The sequence below is a fragment of the Neolamprologus multifasciatus genome, chromosome 7 (assembly GCF_963576455.1).
Source record: "Neolamprologus multifasciatus chromosome 7, fNeoMul1.2, whole genome shotgun sequence".
In the NCBI taxonomy this organism is placed as follows: Eukaryota; Metazoa; Chordata; class Actinopteri; order Cichliformes; family Cichlidae; genus Neolamprologus; species Neolamprologus multifasciatus.
In genome coordinates, this window is record NC_140445.1 from 56,818,833 (window position 1) to 56,836,368 (window position 17,536).

Here is a 17,536-nt window from a genome sequence, read left to right on the forward strand (position 1 = left end):
GCTCATTAATTCAGTATTTAGAACAAAGAAAAGATTAATTACCTTATCTTGTTTAGTCTTGTTTGATTCATATAACTGGAGCCACTCATTTTTCAGTTTTCAGTGTTTCTCTCATTTCCTTCCTCAGACCCCGATGCTCCTCCCCGTGACCTGAAAGTGACTTCCACCTCCAACAGCTTTCACATTGCGTGGGACGCTCCAGCTGTTCTCTCTGGACTGACTTCTTATCTTGTGCAGGTCATCTCGTTAGACTGTGTTTGTCACAAATATGAGCATGTCACCAATGAACTGTAGAACAAAATTCTTAGAACAGCTCAACAGGGTATTATGTTGTTCAGGCTTTTTCAAAAAGCAGTAGCAATTTAAGTACAAGGCTATAAAAGCAATCCAGTATAACTTAATAACTTTTCTATATAATGTCCTGTAATGCTAGGTGGATGGTCCCGGGGTGAATATCTCAATAGTCAGGGCTCCAGGGGAGTTAATGACCATTGTTGTTACTAACTTGACGGCTTTCAGTCGTTACTCTGTGACTATCACTGCCTTCACTGGTGACTTGGAGCACGCTAGCAGTGATGGGAAAGCCATTGGACCCATTTACTTTCAAACAAAGGAGGAGGGTACGTCTTCACATTGTAGTGCCTGCACCACCTTCTGCCCACCTTTAGAGTTGACCAAATTAATACTGTTGTCTTGTATCTGACCCTAGAACCTAAAGACCCTCCAAAGAATGTGACAGTTTCAGTAATCCCAGAGGAAGTGCGTGCTGTGAAGTTGACCTTTAACCCTCCAGAGGAGCCCAATGGAAACATTACAGAATACATTGTATACATCTTTGAGAAGGACCAGCTGGTCAGAAACATTAGCCTTAACATCATCCAAAAAGAGAATAACACGATGGATGCTGTAATAGAAGGGCTAAAGGGAGGACGAACCTACAGTTTACAGGTAAAAAACACACCGCTGTGTGAAGTGAATTCTTTTCTTTTCATTGCAAATTTGAGATTCGGTGTGTAAGTTCTCCATGTAAGAAAAACAATGTCCCCCAAAAATTATAAAACAAATATACAGTATTGTGCAAATGGTTCATCAGATGGCTCAGATTATCCAACATCATGGTTGTAGTGCAAGTTTACAGTGAAGTAAGTATACTTGCGACCAAAAGTGTCTTTTCATTCCCTTGTGTGCAGACTCATGCTGGCATACACTGCAGTTCTTCTAAAAGTTTTCCCTCCGATTCCTGGAAAATTCCCAGTGGAAAAATTTAACAGGCCTCGTAACTCAACTGATAATGTACTCCCTGGCTATGAAACTGTGGGCTCTGTCTCTAAAAAACTGCAGCTTCATCTCTAAATTGTAGCTGGAACTCTGAGCACTGGTGATAATTCTCGAAATGAAATTTGGATCAGCTTGAGATAGTTGGTTCTTGCTCTGTAAGTTTGATGTTGTAGGTGAAGCAAAAGCACAATTGGCCAGAACAGGGCTTCCATGGACCAACTTTAGGTCCATGGAAGCTTTAAGAGCAATTCAAAGATGCACAAAGAGACAACTGAAGGGGAAACTTCAGTTATAGAACTTTATGATCTCACCAGCGCACCTATACTAGCCAAACAACCAAGCCTACCATCAACCAAAAGCTTGGACTTGTTAAACTTTTCAATGCTTTAATTCCTTTCTGTGCTGGTCTTTCTTACTTTTGTATTCCCTTCTCTCTTGTGCTTGTCTGACTGCAGATTTCAGCAAAGAACGGGGCTGGCAAGAGCCCACTCAGCTCACGTGTCCTGATTACTACAGGGATCAAAGGTACAAGCCCGTCTGTCTTGTCTGTGCTCTGCAATGCTCCAGAGTCTTTCTTTCTTGATGCAGCAGTGCAGCATAGTGTGAGACAGAAAACTACCACTGCACAGTATTATTGCTCGGCATTCAGGGCCGCTCTGATACAGTAAATGTATCTTGGCAGTATTATTAGATGGGTGCTAATTATGCATTTATTCCAGCCTGTTTGCCGTGTTATATATGTAAATGTGGCAGATTAAAAGTACATCTTCTCACACAGACGCAACTTCTACGCACACACGTGTGTGTGTGTTTCTGGGTGTGCTCATGTGTGTGGTTGTGTGTGTATGTGTGTGTTTCAGCCCCATCCAAGCCAACCCAAAAACCCCAGGCAATGCTGAGCTATGGAGGGGTTGCCATGGTTACCCACAGGAGTATCACCATCCACATGCCTGCATGTTTCTATAGTGACGACAATGGACCAATCACAAAAATTCAGGTCATCGTGGCCGAGTCAGGGGGTATGACTCTTAAAAAACATTGACAGCCATCACTTTTAGTTGGATACACTCGACTCGGGCGTCTGCCTTTGTATGTGTGTGTGTTTTAAATCAGAGTTTACACTATGTTACTTTGTCCCTACCTCAAAGAAAAAAGCAAGTAAAAACTTAAGCAGCTGAAATTTGACTTGGCCTCTTTGCACTTCTTCTCCTCTCTAACTTTTATCTTGCCACAGTAAAGGACAACAAGAACGTGACCAACTGGAAGAGCGCGTACAATGATCATCCCGTCCCTTACTTTACTGACTCAGGGTTCACCAACCCCCCGTGCAGTGACTCAAGTATGAATGCACATCTCAGAGGTGTGTTTAGAGATGGTTGGTCACAGAGGTACAACCAAACTGCTGCAGAATATGTGATCGGCAAGAGCGATGACTGCACGGGCAACAACACTGAGCATTTCTGCAATGGACCTTTGAAGCCTAACTCTGTCTATGTGTGAGTGCGCCACATACACAGTCAAATAAAAAAAAATAATAACTTTTTTATGTTTATTGTTAGTAAAAGCTAATGCAAAGTCTTGTGTGCTGTCTTATATTTACCAGGTTTAAGTTCAGAGCCACTAACATCAACGGGGAATACACAGACTCTGAATACTCGGAGCATATCAAAACAGGTACTGCTGTACTAAGGAAAGGGGTAACCTGTGTGGCAAAGCCCTCTACTTTTTTTGAATTAATGTTTATCATTCTGTGAATTCTTCTCTGTTAAGGAGTATGGGGAAATTTACTAATGCATCATTTTATTGTAAGATTAATTACCAATACGTGGGTTGCTTTATTGCCATTTCTGTGACCCTCCAGCTCCAGGCGATGGGCTCTTGACCAGAGAAGAGCAGATAATTCTGGGCGTTCTGCTCTCCTTCTTCTTGGCTGTGTTACTCATCATCATCATCTGTGGCTCAGTCAAGTAAGATGGCAAAAGACACTCACTCATTTGCATATATTAATAGTCTTAATCGTGGCTAGTTGAGCATTATACCATTTGAAAACAAAACTTCACTCATTTTACACATGTATTTGTATCATTATTTACCTGTTTGATTTATTGACATGTCAGGATCCACCAGCGTAAAAAGGAAGGTGGGACGTATTCGCCCAGAGAGGCAGAGATCATAGAGACTAAGTGTAAGCTGGATCAGCTGATCGCCGTAGCAGATATGGAGCTAAAACAAGAAAAACTCAACCAGTAAGTTTGTGCTAGTTTTAATCTAAAAGCGTCACTTTGACGAATATAACATGCACATTTCAGGCAACTGAATTAGGGTGCGTACTACATGACTTCAGGCTTAATTTAGCCTCTCCAAACACGATCTTGAATCTCAGGCAACAAGACAAAAAATGCCTTTGCTGCAGCCAACTTGATGTGCGCTCCTGTCAGCACAAAATCTTCTAGTGTTGTAGAGTTTGTGCAGAAAATAGCAGCAGCACAGAGACACAATGCAGCACTAAAGTGGCTTTATAATTTATCTTCAGTTCTCTGCAGAACAGACAAGTCTTCCTGTCTCCTTTCTCCCACCATCCTCTCAGACAAATTTAGCATCTAGCTTTACTAGGTTTTTTTTTGTCTTTGGCACAAACAAGAGTGCAGACACTAAGTGGTGCAAGCTGCTCTTCATTTACAAGCTGCAATTTTGAATCTGGTGAGAATCAAACTCAGGTTTAGTTGTTGTTTATAATTTATGAGTGCCACCGATGTATAGCAGTAAACTTGAGGAAAAATAATATGTACGCAGTATAAACACTGGTTTATAATCTGATTCATTAATCAGCAGCTAATAGGTAGAGCAGTTTGTCCAATAAGCAGAAATGTTACTGTATATACTATACTGCCAAAGGCTTTGTAATAGTAAATCCTCTATATATATATCTACACTGTTCCAAAAAATAGTAATGTCAAAGCATCTTACTGTATATTTTACAGCTTTGTACTGTCTTTCTAGAATATCATGAAATTTACATAAGTAGACTGTGATTTTACATGTCAAAGGTAAAATAACATAACATCACTGTAAATATAGTAAAACACAATTTTCTTGTTTTTTAAATATATTTTTTGTACATATGCATATTTAGATTGTAAAAATACATTCAGAAATGTATCATAATTTCACAAATATTTGTCTGTCATGTGAGAGAATGATCTGCTAAATTCAAATGTAATACTATGGAAAAATATATAAAATTATCGAAAATTAATGAGAATAATCAATAATTAAAGGAGTATTTGAATTATAATTTTGCTGAAAATTTCATGTCATCTAGGTCTGATGAGGTAACAAGTGAAAATATAATTAATAGGAATAAAAACTAAAAAAAAAACATATAAAACATTGCACGGCCATGCTGTGCTAATTATATATTTTAAAAAATAAATGTAGAGGTAGGAATTGCAATTAATATAAATCTCAAAGTATTCACAACATTCCTGAACAGAAATAGGCCTCTGCACCTGGTGTGAGGGTGTGGCCATGAAAACAATGTGACATGCCATTGGATGTTGGGACACATAATAACATGACGCTAAGCATCGGCCAATGAATGTGAACTAACAACCACAAGGTCGCGGGTATGGCAGCACTGTAGGAAAAAAATCCTAATATAAATTTTTTTTACTGTGCATTTTACAGTTTTGTTCTGTTCTTCTAGAATATCATTAAAGTTACGTAAATAGACTGTGACTTCACATTTCAAATGTAAATTAACGATAAATCACTGTAATGTGATAAAACATAATTTTCATGATTATTAAATGTATCTGTCTGTACATATGCATATTTAGATTGTTAAAATACATTCACAAATGTATCATGATTTCACAAATATCTGTCCGTTATTTGAAAGATCGAACTGTTGAATTCAAATGTAATGCTATGGAAAAGTATATAACATGATTCCTATAAGCTTGTGTTACATCACACAAGTATTATTATCAATGCTATTTAGGGCGATCATGGCTCAAGAGTTGGCAGTTTGCCTTGTGATCAGAAGGTTGCTGGTTCGAGCCCCGGCTCGGACACTCTCGGTATTGTGTCCGTGGTCAAGACTTTTCACCTACTGGTGATGGCCAGAGGGGCCGATGGTATGGTATGGCGATATGGTAGCCTCGCCTCTGTCAGTCTGTCCCAGGGCATGCAATCCATTATTATTTAAACCACCTGTTAACTGTATATTTCTGTACATTTACGTATTATGATTCATATTGCCACATTCATTGACCTTGTTTATAGGTAATTTCATTGTTTGATCACGTTAAAATGTTCCTAATTTAATGTCTAAAAGCACTTGGAAAAGGCAGAATCCCATGTAAAATAAGCGCAACAAACTCTATTTTCATTACTGAAAATAACTGTATTTTCATGAGAAAGTTATTTCCTGTTATTTTACGGTAGTATTTTGGTGCCCCACTGGCCGGAATATTACTGTTTTTTTACGATTTGGTTTTTTTTCCCCTATTTATAGATAATTTCATTGTTTAATCACATTAACATGTTCCTAATTTAATGTTTAAAATCACTTGAAAAGGCAAGATCCCATGTAAAATTAGCGCAACAAACTGTATTGTCATTACTGGAAATAACCGTATTTTTACGAGGAAGTTATTTTCTGTTATTTTACGGTAGTATTTTGGCGCCACAGCTGCCGGAATATTACCGTTTTTTTAAGATGTTTTTTTTTAACAGTGTAGCCATTAACAATGCATAAATAGATTTTGCCATTTAAGCAACCTCTAAGTGAACCCCTTCCTTCCACAACATTTAAAGAATACTGTCAGCCACATACTGACAAAACACAACAGAAAACAAAAATAAAGAGGTCCATGTAGGCGAGTAAATGTGTCTGTCTTCAGGAAAAGTTGACCGTGTACGAGCATTAAAACACAGAACCTAATTACAAGAAGATAAATACAAGTTCTTCCCTGCAGAGGATAATTGCTACTTATCTCTTCTAATTAGGCAATTGATAAAGGATGCAGTTCCTGAGGACAGTTTGTCAACCACTCTTTTTAAGTTTCAAACAAGCAAAAAAATGTGAACCAAAATATCCATACGCAGTTCACATTGCGGTCATTAGGACAGATTCTTTTCTATGCTTTGTTGTAACCAGACTATCTTCCCAAGTTAGGTGATGAAACGAGGTCTCTATACACACTACCTCTCTCACAAGAATATCCATCTTCTTCTTTTGGCTGCTCAATGGCTCCATGTCACTCTATCCATAGCATCCTCACTTCCACCCTCTGCATGTCCTCCATCACTACATCCACAAACCTCTTCTTCCTTTTTTCCTCTTGCCTGGCAGCTTAATTTTCAACATCATTTGCAGTTTACAACAATTTATATTTGGCAATATGGTCAGGCAGAGCATTAAAGGGAGGAGATAGACTGGAGATGGGTTGCAAAGGGAGCTGCAGGTGCAGCAGCAACAGGAGACAAGTTCAAGCAACTTAATATATATTTTCCAGTTAGATGCATAGAAGGGTACCAGCTAAGTCCTTAGCTGATGTGCCCTTGCACTGAGGTCATCTATTTTCAGCTGATCTACATTAAATGAGGACTGTCCTTGTTTCTGTGGTATGCCTGTGCTAATGCTTTGCTGAGTTTCATATTAAAATAACACACATTTCGTTGTATTTAGCCAGATTTCTTCTGCACAACTTAAGCACCTGCATTTGCTTGCTTAGGCTTTTGTTTTTCTCTCACTGAGCACTTCTCTCCCACCAGGTATTCTTCATTCTTCTTTCGACGGAAAGAGATTTATGTGATCCAGTAAGTTGGGCTTTTAGCATGTGTGTGGCACATTTTGTTGCATATATCTGTTTGTAAGCTGTAGTCTGCTTTGCGTGCATGTGTGTCATCACAGTGTTACTCATTAAGCTTTCATTAATTAATCCATCTGTGCTGCTTAGTAAACCTTCAGTGGAGATCAAAAGTTGAACAAATCAGTGACATCAATGTATTACCTACAAACTGCTCCCTATTCTCCATCAATGTCAGGGAAGCTGGAGAGTTGCTGACAGACCTCTGCTTAAGACCATTTTAATTTGTTTGCCAACTTGTTATCTAAAATTTGCTCGGAAGGCTTAGCACTCTTGTAGGGTACCTAATGTGTAAGCTTTATCGATGGCTGAGGATCTGCGTAGCTGCATGTCACAGCGCTGCAACAAGAAGGCTTCCTCGGGGGAATAGCTGCATTCAATTGATGCTACTGATGTTCACATATTCCTTTAGAACAAAACATCAAAGTCTGTGTCGATGTTTAACCAAAGCGATTAAAAAATGGTTAACCGTCCCTGCCTTCAACACATCGCCATGTTCTGTCTGAAGTGGGGATCCGTTCAGTTCTGTCGTGGACAGAAAATGCTGTCGTGTGGGCTGTGATTACTGAATTCATTTGTTTATATTGGTTGATTTTTACTGTCTATTTTTATCCAGGCTGCTCAGCTACAGGAAATCACTCAAGTAAGTCGCCCTGTGTAAATATTTCAAATATGCACACAGTGCAGTATGAAAGAGTCTGCCCTGTGCTGCTTAGTCTTGCTTGTATCCTTGAATGTGTTTAAAGAAACTCACATATAGGCGTAGAGTTACTGTGCATCCTCTTCTGCTTCTCACATTCAGTGCATTTCTCCCCCGCCCTCACCGACAGGCCTGTCAACAAGAAGTCTTTTCTGCAGCATGTAGAGGATCTGTGTGCCAATGACAATTCCAAGTTCCAGGAGGAGTTTTCTGTACGTGTTTCTTTACAACCTTACCCTGTGCATGCCAGACCAATAAATAAACTATAAATACAAAAACAGAGGTAAATTAGATAAAGTTAAATATATACATTCATATGCCATTAAATGTAGATTATTAACAGATTATTAAAAATTAATGTAGAGAACATTTTATAAAGTTACCCCAATTTTACCTTCAATTAAATTGTCCTTATTAATTACAAGTCTTTTTGCATTTTTTTATACATCTGTGCTTCTTCATGCAAATCTGTCATTCTGTAATTTGATCCAGATTTCACCTATTAGTTGATCAACATCAGCTAAATGGTAAATGCATAGGTTCTTCAGAAATACTGCTGATACTTTAAATACTTTAAAAATACTGTTTTTTAATAATAGTTGGTCAATAATTCTGTTTACATCTTCACGTGAATACAGAAAATGAGTATGTATATGATATCTCTATGTTACTGGGTTACAGGATTTGATGTATTTGTCGAGAAATACAAAGGCAAAGCAACAAAATAACAAACTCAGGTTTTTATTCTAAGTTTGATCTCTCAGAGAATCATAATATTCAACCACTAGAACAATTTTTCTCTCTTTAGGAATGCAAATAAATAACTGTAATTTGTCACTCTAATCAAACTTGCTTTATTTTTATTCAGCTTTTCAATGATAATAACAATAATTATATTTTAATTATATTTTAGCATGAAAATTTTTTTTTTTAAAGAACTTGGGGATACTGGTTGTTTTAACCATACAGAAACATACAAAATGATTTTGATAGTAGATTTGTAAAGCAGTGTTAATACAGTAGATGAAAATCTTAAGATATACATGGAAAATGAATGAATACAATGATAAATAAATACAGAAGAAAATGAAAAACTAGTGGTTTATATTACATTTAATACATTAGCTAATTCACTAATTTTTGACCTTAGATGTTTCAGTAATGCATAATTTTAAAACTAAACCTTTTCTACCATTTACATACATATTAGATAATATTTTCTGAAGTCAAAAGGACTGTGAGTTTTATTTTTGAGTATGCCAGCAGGAAATGGGTGAGTAGTCACCTATTTTTACTTTTATCTTTCACTCACTCGTGGCCCTTGATTTTACTTTGGCAAAAAGTGTAGCCTTGACCTTTGTGTGTTTCTGTGAATACTGATGTGTTATATTTTGTCCATCCAGGAACTCCCAAAGCTGCTGCAGGACCTGGCCACTACAGACGCCGACCTGCCGTGGAACAAGTCCAAAAATCGTTTCCCAAACATCAAACCTTGTATGTTGCCAGGCTGAAATTAGTTTTTCAAGGCCGTTGCGCCTACAACGTACCAGAATTGTTCCTATCTCGCATTGCTGTTTGCTTCACTGTGGTCGCATTTCATATATTTAAATTCAGCTGTATTATTATCCCTGTACTGTTTTTAGATAATAACAACCGAGTGAAACTGCTGTCTGAACCTGGCACTGCAGGCTCAGACTACATCAATGCCAGCTTTGTCTCAGTGAGTACCAGTTAGTCACGATTCTGTCAGATAGACATCCACATGCATAAGGGTAGATGTAAGCCTCCCCGTCTCCTTTTTTCTGTGTCTGTAGGGTTATTTGTGTCCCAATGAGTTCATAGCCACCCAGGGCCCTCTGCCGGGCACTGTGGCTGATTTTTGGAGGATGATCTGGGAAACGGGAACCCGCACTATCGCCATGCTCACTCAGTGTTATGAGAAAGGCAGAGTGCGTATGAGAGATTTGTCACTGTTAGAAAAGAACCTCACTGCTATTAGCATTCAGAGTACAAGCCAGTATTTGGGCTTCATTCCCTGGATGCTTATGTCTGCTCTAAAGAGCTGATGTATGTGTGTGTGGGTGTGTGTGACATTTCAGATTCGATGTCACAAGTACTGGCCTGAAGACAACAAGCCGATGTCAGTGTTTAGTGACATTCTCATCTCAAAGGTGTCAGAGGAAGTCTTTCCTGACTGGACTATCAGAACTCTGAAAGTAGAAAAGGTATGGCGCCAATAACCTCCATCAAGTGAGCATTCACCGGCTACCACGCACACATGCACACTTACAGTGCACACATGACTTGAAATATATGTGTGCATGCAATAGTAATATTAGTTCATGTCAATGATACAGTATTGTTTGGTCTATTTGTGCACCTGGAAAGTGGAGATACTTAAAAAATTTGCATGTTTTTCACGAGTCACCTGCAATGCTCAGGTTCTGCTCTACTATATCAGTGTTATTTTAATTCTTTGCTAAGTGGTTGCTAGGCAACATGGTGCTATTTTATTATTATTATTTTATGAGGATAAATTGGCTTTTTTTGTTTAGTTTAGTTCTTTTATTTTTTTACAATTAAAAAAGAAAAAGCAACTTCTCTTTTCGTCAAAAATAACTAATAAGATTTAAAAGAATAAACAAAAATAAAAACCATCTGCTAATATGCCCCCACTTCTCCAGCTCCTCTAATGAATGAACCTTTGAAAAGGTTTGCTTTAAAAAACCTTTGGTTTATTAAAACAGGCTGAACAATTTACACTTCTGGCAAACTAAAGTACAGGTTTACTGGATTATTGATGAGCGAATAACATGGAAACACTTGATGAAGAACAAAAAGGCATTAAACTGATTAAGTATGGAGGAAACAGCATCATCCACTGACTGCAAAGACAACATTTTTGCTTTATTAAGGGGTGCAGGTGGAAAAAGTGATTCAGTGATGTGCATAAGGTAGCCATCAGAAGACACTGTTGAATGGAAAGTAATGTTGGGACTCCAGCTACCCTTTTCAAGCTGAACTGGTATCTATGTCGAGCTCTTCCAGTTTTATAGGAATTTGCGAGCAGGAAATAATTTTACCTACAGCCAATAAGGAGAGCTCTAAGTTCAGACTTGTCTTTTGAGACTCTTGGTGTCAAAAGCACTGGTTTCTTAGTAGAACCTGTAACATGAATTTTAAAAGTAATGGTGGCACTGCCCAATTTTGGGGTGATAAATTATCACAATTATCAGAATTTTATGTTATATAAGAAAATATATTAAAAAAAATCTTGTAAACTCTATGTAATAAAGCTGAATGATAGGGGAGGCTTTACATCTTTTTAGAACTACATGTGTTTCATAGGAAACCAGAGTGTAGGCCTCTCTAACCATCTTGTTTTGGTAGTAAGATGTGCAGGCATATTGAGGATGCTCACACAACCTTTTAGTTTGGAATTACATTTCGATTATGATTACATTAAGAAAGTTTTGTTTTGACATTTCTCCATCAGTAGTTTGATGGCTTGAGAGAGCCTACATCCTTTTAATTAAATTTGTTCATTGTTAGAAAAATAATAAATGTTATCTCTGTTATCACTGAAAAAAATCTGCCGTAAAAACAGAGTTTATACTTGACTTCCTGTTATGTGTGTTCCTGTCCTGCAGCATGGGCACTACATTTTGGTCCGCCACTTCAATTACACATCGTGGCCTGAGCACGGCGTTCCAGAGTCTTGCAGTACGCTCATTAAGTTTGTCAAAGCTGTCCGAATGCACAGGCAGGACAATAGCACTATTGTTGTCCACTGCAGGTACGCTATCAGCTTCATGTAAGGGAGACTAACATTGCATGAACTATAGCAAAATATTTAATTTTTGGTCATTAAAATTGAGTCTCATATCAACAGATTATCAGTAAATGCTTCACTGTCAGTAATTTCATATCCTCTTTTGTATTACACCTACAAATAAGACCTAAATCCTTTTGTGTGGTATAACAGTGCAGCTGAAAGTATAATGGCATTTGCTCTCTTGTATTTTCTTTAGCGCTGGTGTAGGAAGAACAGGTGTGTTTATTGCTTTGGATCATCTTATTCAGCATGTCAGAGATCATGACTTTGTCGATATTTATGGGCTGGTGGCTGAACTGCGCAGCGAGAGGATGTGTATGGTACAGAATCTGGTAAGTTTACCATAAGTGCAGCAGTATGTTAACCTTTTGCATGTGAGCTTCATGGTAAATAGAATAAATATGATTTTTTTTTAAAATTTATTTATCCTAAGTTCTTCCAATAAACTTAAGAATCATCAAAGACTGACAAATGGAAATGTAGCTGCCCTACTTTTTACTTTGTACCCTGCTGTGATCTCATCCCCATCAGAAGATATTCGGAAAATTTTAGTATTGACAAAGGGAATGATCTGGCGGTGGATTAAAAGCAAGCGCTGAGCAGGATTCCCTCTTTTGAAACAGCTTGAACCTTTCCTATATTTACCCTAGTGTTTACTTGTGGACTGCTGATTTGTCTGTCAGTGCCTGTATAGACTCTCTGCCTGCTGTGGTTACTGTGCTTCTTCTGTGTAATTGTTTTCTTGTTGCTAGACTTTCTCCACGTCTTTGTGTCCATTATCTGGCTGTGGGATTTGAGCCTGTAGTGTCTGCAGCTATGAGAGCTGTGCTTGCTGAAGGCATGATTCTTTGAGAGTTCAGTTTTCAGTGTGCCAGGCTAGCTATTAGTACAATGCCTGAGGACATCATTCATATTGATTATTTTACAAACTCATAAATGTCCTTGCTGAGACTCTGAAGCAGAGTGCCTTTTTCAGGCGGCTTTAAAAGGACACTTTAAAAGTTTTCTACAGTCATTGATTTGAGCTACTTATGTGTTTATGGCATCAAAGGGTTGATGTTGTTGTAAAAGTCCATCAGATTTTGCAAACGTAGTTCCAGTTCCCTACTGAAATAAAAAGACCATGAATGACAATTATAATTAATTACAAAAGCCACAAGTACTCAAACCACACATAGGACTAAACAATACACTTGAAATGTCAAAGACTGGGCCTGTACTGGCTAAAAGGCTCTATCATTCTGGTGCCTTTAGTTCAGTATTCATGAATTACACAACTGCTGTTAGTTCAAACTATAGAGATAAGGACAGAATTATTTGGGAATATAGTTGGGAAGTATTTCAAGTCCTGTTAAACAGAATAAGGAGTTTTTAACACATTTCCAAACATCCTAGTTTGACTATTGCTAATAGACAGCTGTGTTTTGTGCTGGATAACAGCTTACAGTCATTTACAATCATGTTCCCTGAGCAATCCCAGCCAGCTTTGCTTTGACTAATCTCTCAAATTTCAGTTCACCCCAAAGATTTTCGATGGGATTCAATTTCAGACCAGTTCACTTTGATCTTCTGGACGTAGTTTTTCACCATGTTTTTGGTTGTTGTCATCTTGGAAGACAGAGCAACAACCCAGAACCAGTTTTTCTGCACTGCTGAGTGCTTGAAGTTTTCTTTCAAAATCCTTTATTTGAAAGTAATGAAACTAAATAAAACATCCAAAGCAAAAACCACCAAGAGGTGTTGTCGTCACAGCCATTAAGATACCAAAGTATTTTTGCACATCTCAAATCATCCATGTATTCATTCATTATTTTAACCACTTAATCACCAAGTAAAGCAGCAAGAAATTTTGAGGAGGGTTGGCTGGACAGGTCACCACTTCTCACAGAGATGCAAAACCATTCACACGCAGCCAATTTACATGTCTCTGGCTTTAAATCACCTCTGTTAAGTTTTAGTTCTGAAAAATAAATCAAGTGGTACAATCTTCGTACCACAGCAATTCAAACTTAATCTGCTTTTCCCACTCTTTTGTTAGGACTATATCATTGTTCATATCAACATCTGTTCTTTGTGTGATTAATGCAAAAGAACATATGGTCTGAATAAGCAGAAATATGTCTATGCATATGTGTGCTGTCAGGCCCAGTACATCTTCCTGCACCAAAGTACGCTGGAACTTCTAAACAACAAAGGCAACAGCCAGTCGATATGGTTTGTTAGCTACTCTGCTCTGGAGAAGATGGACTCCCTGGATGCCATGGAAGGTAAATATTTGAGGTCATACTTAAAAAAACAAACAAACATGCAGCTCAGTGCTCACCACATAAGGTTTTATTGCTCTTCAGGTGATGTTGAACTGGAATGGGAGGAGACCACTATGTAAAAAACTGACTAAGGAACATCTGTGAGATTTCTTTGGGGTGATCCTGGATCCTCTGTGGGCAGATCCTGGAGATGGAGAGGTCCATCCCCACAAACCAAAGTAAGAGCAACAAGAGATGAATATCTGCACTCAACGATCTGTCTGAAGAACTCCACTCAGTCCACTTCAAAATCTATTCCCAGCACAGTCCTCTTTATATTGAACCTTTTGAACACTTGTTTCCAAAGACACTGCGAGGGAAAAAAGTGAAGAGCAGGGACAAAGAAGTTCAGAAAGGACAGGAATAAATGAGAAATTGTGAGCTGATCGTGAGAGCTCTATCACAAGTGTAAGCCTACAGGTATTTGCACAAATCGATTTCACTGTCTTATTATTATTATGTATTATGTTCATATCATCTGTGTTTTTTTAAGGTAATTTTTTTCAGCCAAAGTGGTGTTGGGGCTTTTCAGTCTCTTTATAACTGTGTTGAGATGTTCGTTATCTTTTCTCAAGAGTGATTTGCAAAATAAAAGAAACAATCGAGACTTTCTCCACTTGACTGTTTCATCAAATATCTGCACTTTGACGTTGCAGTAGGGAGCTACAAATTAGTGAGTCTTGCTGTTTCAACAAAGGAAGTCTGCAGTAGCTTAATAGCTAACATAACCGTTAAATCCAAGGCTGTGGTTATATACTCACTAGGCACTTTGTTGGATGCATCATTTCAGCTGCATATTAGCACACACATCAGGAACATTTAAGCATTCGGCTTGAGACGACCTGCAGAGGTTCAAACTGAACATCAGAACGGGGAAGAGGGATGGTTTAAATGACTTTGAATATGGCATAATTGTTGGTGCCAGACGGGCCTGTCTGATAAAAACTGCTGATCTGCTTGAATTTTCTTGCACAGCCCATCTCTGTGGGTTTGCAGAGGATGGTCTGAAAAAGAAGAAATATCCACTGAGCAGCAGTTCTTTGGGAGAAAAGGCCTTGCTGTTACCAGGCGTACAGGAGAATGACCAGAGTGATTTGAGCTGATACAAAGGCAACAGTAACTCAAATAGCCACTCTTAACAATCAAAGTGTGCTGTGGAGCATCTGTGAATGCACCACATGTCAAATCTTAATGTCAAGCCTTGAGGCTACAGCAGCAGAAACTGAGGGCACATGCTCACAAAGACTGGGCAATAGAAGACTGGAAAATACTTTGTTTAATGAGTGTCCGCTTCACCTGCTGTAGAGTTCAAATTTAGCAAAAACAACTTAAAAACATTGGTTTTCAACAGCTCAAGCTGGTGTCTTGCAATGGTATGAGGGATATTTTCTTGGCACACTTTCAGCCTCTTAGTATCAGCTGAGCACCATGTGTATGTGTGTGTCACAAAGCTCATATCATCTCAAACTGCTTTCTTGACAATGACAATGTGTTCACTGTACTCATATGGCCTCCACAGTCATCAGATTTCAATCCTGTAGAGCTCATTTGGGGTTTGGTGATTCTCATCATGGATCTTCAACTGACAAATCTGCAGCGACTATGCAATGATATCATGTCAATATGAACCATGGTGTCTGAGGAATGCAAAACGACGCTTTTAAGAGATTACTATTGGCCAAATGATAGCATTATTTCTGTAAATGGTCCCCATCTGTAGATATGTGTCTTTTATTACTACAGCACAATTTAGAGCAGATTTTATGGACAGGTTTGTGCATATGGATCAGGTACCTGCACAAGTCATTGGACCCAACTTTGAGAACCACTACAGCAGACGCATATGACATTCAGACACCTCAGATTCAGTGTTACTTTGGGGGCAGGGGGTTTGGTGGAAGGACCTCTAATGAATGAGTTCAGACCAGGTGTGGTGGAATGACAGCGAAACACCGGTCAGACTGATTTCCCATAAGCTCCTTCATTCCGCCATCCTCCCTGCACACCTGCTGCAAATTAATTCATTAGAAAGGCAGAGAGTGCTTCATACACAGACACCGTGGAGACGCAAGACTGAGAGTAAAAACTACTTTATTCTTTCATTCTCTTCAAACAGAAAAATTAGAAATTCTTTTAGTAAACATGTTGATCTTTAAGAAATCTCCTTTATAGAAATATTGTGATGGTGCAGAGATTAATGACAGTGCTCCACAGTGAGGATGCAGATTGGTGCATCTCCATGACAACCACGGAGAAGGCAAGGGGTAAGGGTAGAAAAGAGAAGGGGGGAGAGGGAGTAGAGCAAGAGAGAGAAAGGAGAAAATGACATCAACAAAGCAAACATGCCCTGACAATAATAACGAAAACGTAGACTCAAACTCCTCCTGTGTACTGTAAATGAAAAAAACAAAGCAAACAAAAAATAAAAATATGTCATGCGGTATAGTACAAGTCAGAGTTTACAGTAAACAAAGTGGGGTTACTGACTTGAGAAATCAAGCAGTTTCAAAGGTAAGTCTAAGCTTAAATTTGTTGTTGCTTTGGCAGCCGTGTGCATGTTTGCGTGTTTGTGTGATCACATGTGCAGCTGTTTGTTATGCTAGTGCGTGTATGTGTGTGTGTGTGTGTGTGTGTGTGTGTGTGTGTTTGTGGCGTGACTTGTGGTGTACTGTACGTATTCACCAATACAGCATAGCCCTTTGCATACCTTTACAGATGACACGCAGCCATCTCTTAATAATCCTGTAGTAACATGACATGGTAATTTAATGACAAGTGTAGATCTGTAATAATGTCACGCATTCTATAAAAGCTGCCTGTTTTCTGTCTCTTATCACATATAGGACTCCCCCCGATATTAAATGTGAATAATAGTAACTATAATAACTATAATATTCTTTTTTTCTTTTAAACTAGATTTTCTCTGTACAAATACATACGTAGATACACACACTGGGCAAAGCAATCACTTTTTCAGAATAAATCTATATTATCTATTTACAATATATCCAGTATATTCTGTGGTGCAAAAAGGTACAAGACGTGTTTGGTATGTCTCAGTCGGATGATTCGTGATGTGCTGTACAAACTGGCTCGAAACCATCAAGACAGACGACACGTGAGGAAATCAGTTATTATTCCACGGACATCTTCAGTTTTCCCCCTGATTTAACATTCAGTACACATGTGCATGTCTGCTTATATAATATTTTCATTGCGTAAGGAGAATATAAATAGGTGAGAGGGGAGACGTGGTCTAGTGAGGTGATTTGGGTCAACCCTGTGTAGAGCATTTTACTTCATTTTAATATAGTTTTGGAGGTATAGCTGTAGGAAATCAAGCCTTCTCTTGAGTATGATGGTAGCAGATGGCACTTTGTCTTGTGGTGCTCAAAGCACCAAAAAATACACATCAGAAAATTAGTAGCAATGTGATTTCTAGAAATCAAAATCCAATTTGTCAAAAAATAAATAAATAAGTAAATAAAAAATCCACTTCGGTTCGATTCAAATCTTGTTGTGAGCAGTTTTAATCTGTCCA

At 38.3% G+C, this 17,536-nt stretch overlaps 1 protein-coding gene across 2 annotated transcripts in view; it reads left to right on the forward strand.

The window, feature by feature from the left end:
* Positions 1–16,987, forward strand: part of ptprq (protein tyrosine phosphatase receptor type Q) — a 46,462-nt gene extending 29,475 nt beyond the window's left edge. For both annotated transcript variants that reach the window (XM_085165144.1, XM_085165143.1), the window contains 20 exons: positions 128–237; positions 434–620; positions 710–948; positions 1,734–1,803; positions 2,139–2,297; positions 2,513–2,774; positions 2,882–2,952; positions 3,140–3,245; positions 3,396–3,524; positions 7,060–7,104; positions 7,771–7,797; positions 7,985–8,066; positions 9,258–9,348; positions 9,498–9,574; positions 9,669–9,803; positions 9,954–10,079; positions 11,505–11,650; positions 11,886–12,021; positions 13,833–13,956; positions 14,038–16,987. In XM_085165144.1, the coding sequence (XP_085021270.1) occupies positions 128–237; positions 434–620; positions 710–948; positions 1,734–1,803; positions 2,139–2,297; positions 2,513–2,774; positions 2,882–2,952; positions 3,140–3,245; positions 3,396–3,524; positions 7,060–7,104; positions 7,771–7,797; positions 7,985–8,066; positions 9,258–9,348; positions 9,498–9,574; positions 9,669–9,803; positions 9,954–10,079; positions 11,505–11,650; positions 11,886–12,021; positions 13,833–13,956; positions 14,038–14,075 (2,360 nt within the window). In that variant the 3' untranslated portion in view covers positions 14,076–16,987. The remainder of the gene's footprint in view (positions 1–127; positions 238–433; positions 621–709; positions 949–1,733; positions 1,804–2,138; positions 2,298–2,512; positions 2,775–2,881; positions 2,953–3,139; positions 3,246–3,395; positions 3,525–7,059; positions 7,105–7,770; positions 7,798–7,984; positions 8,067–9,257; positions 9,349–9,497; positions 9,575–9,668; positions 9,804–9,953; positions 10,080–11,504; positions 11,651–11,885; positions 12,022–13,832; positions 13,957–14,037) is intronic.
* The last annotated feature ends 549 nt before the right edge of the window (positions 16,988–17,536 follow it).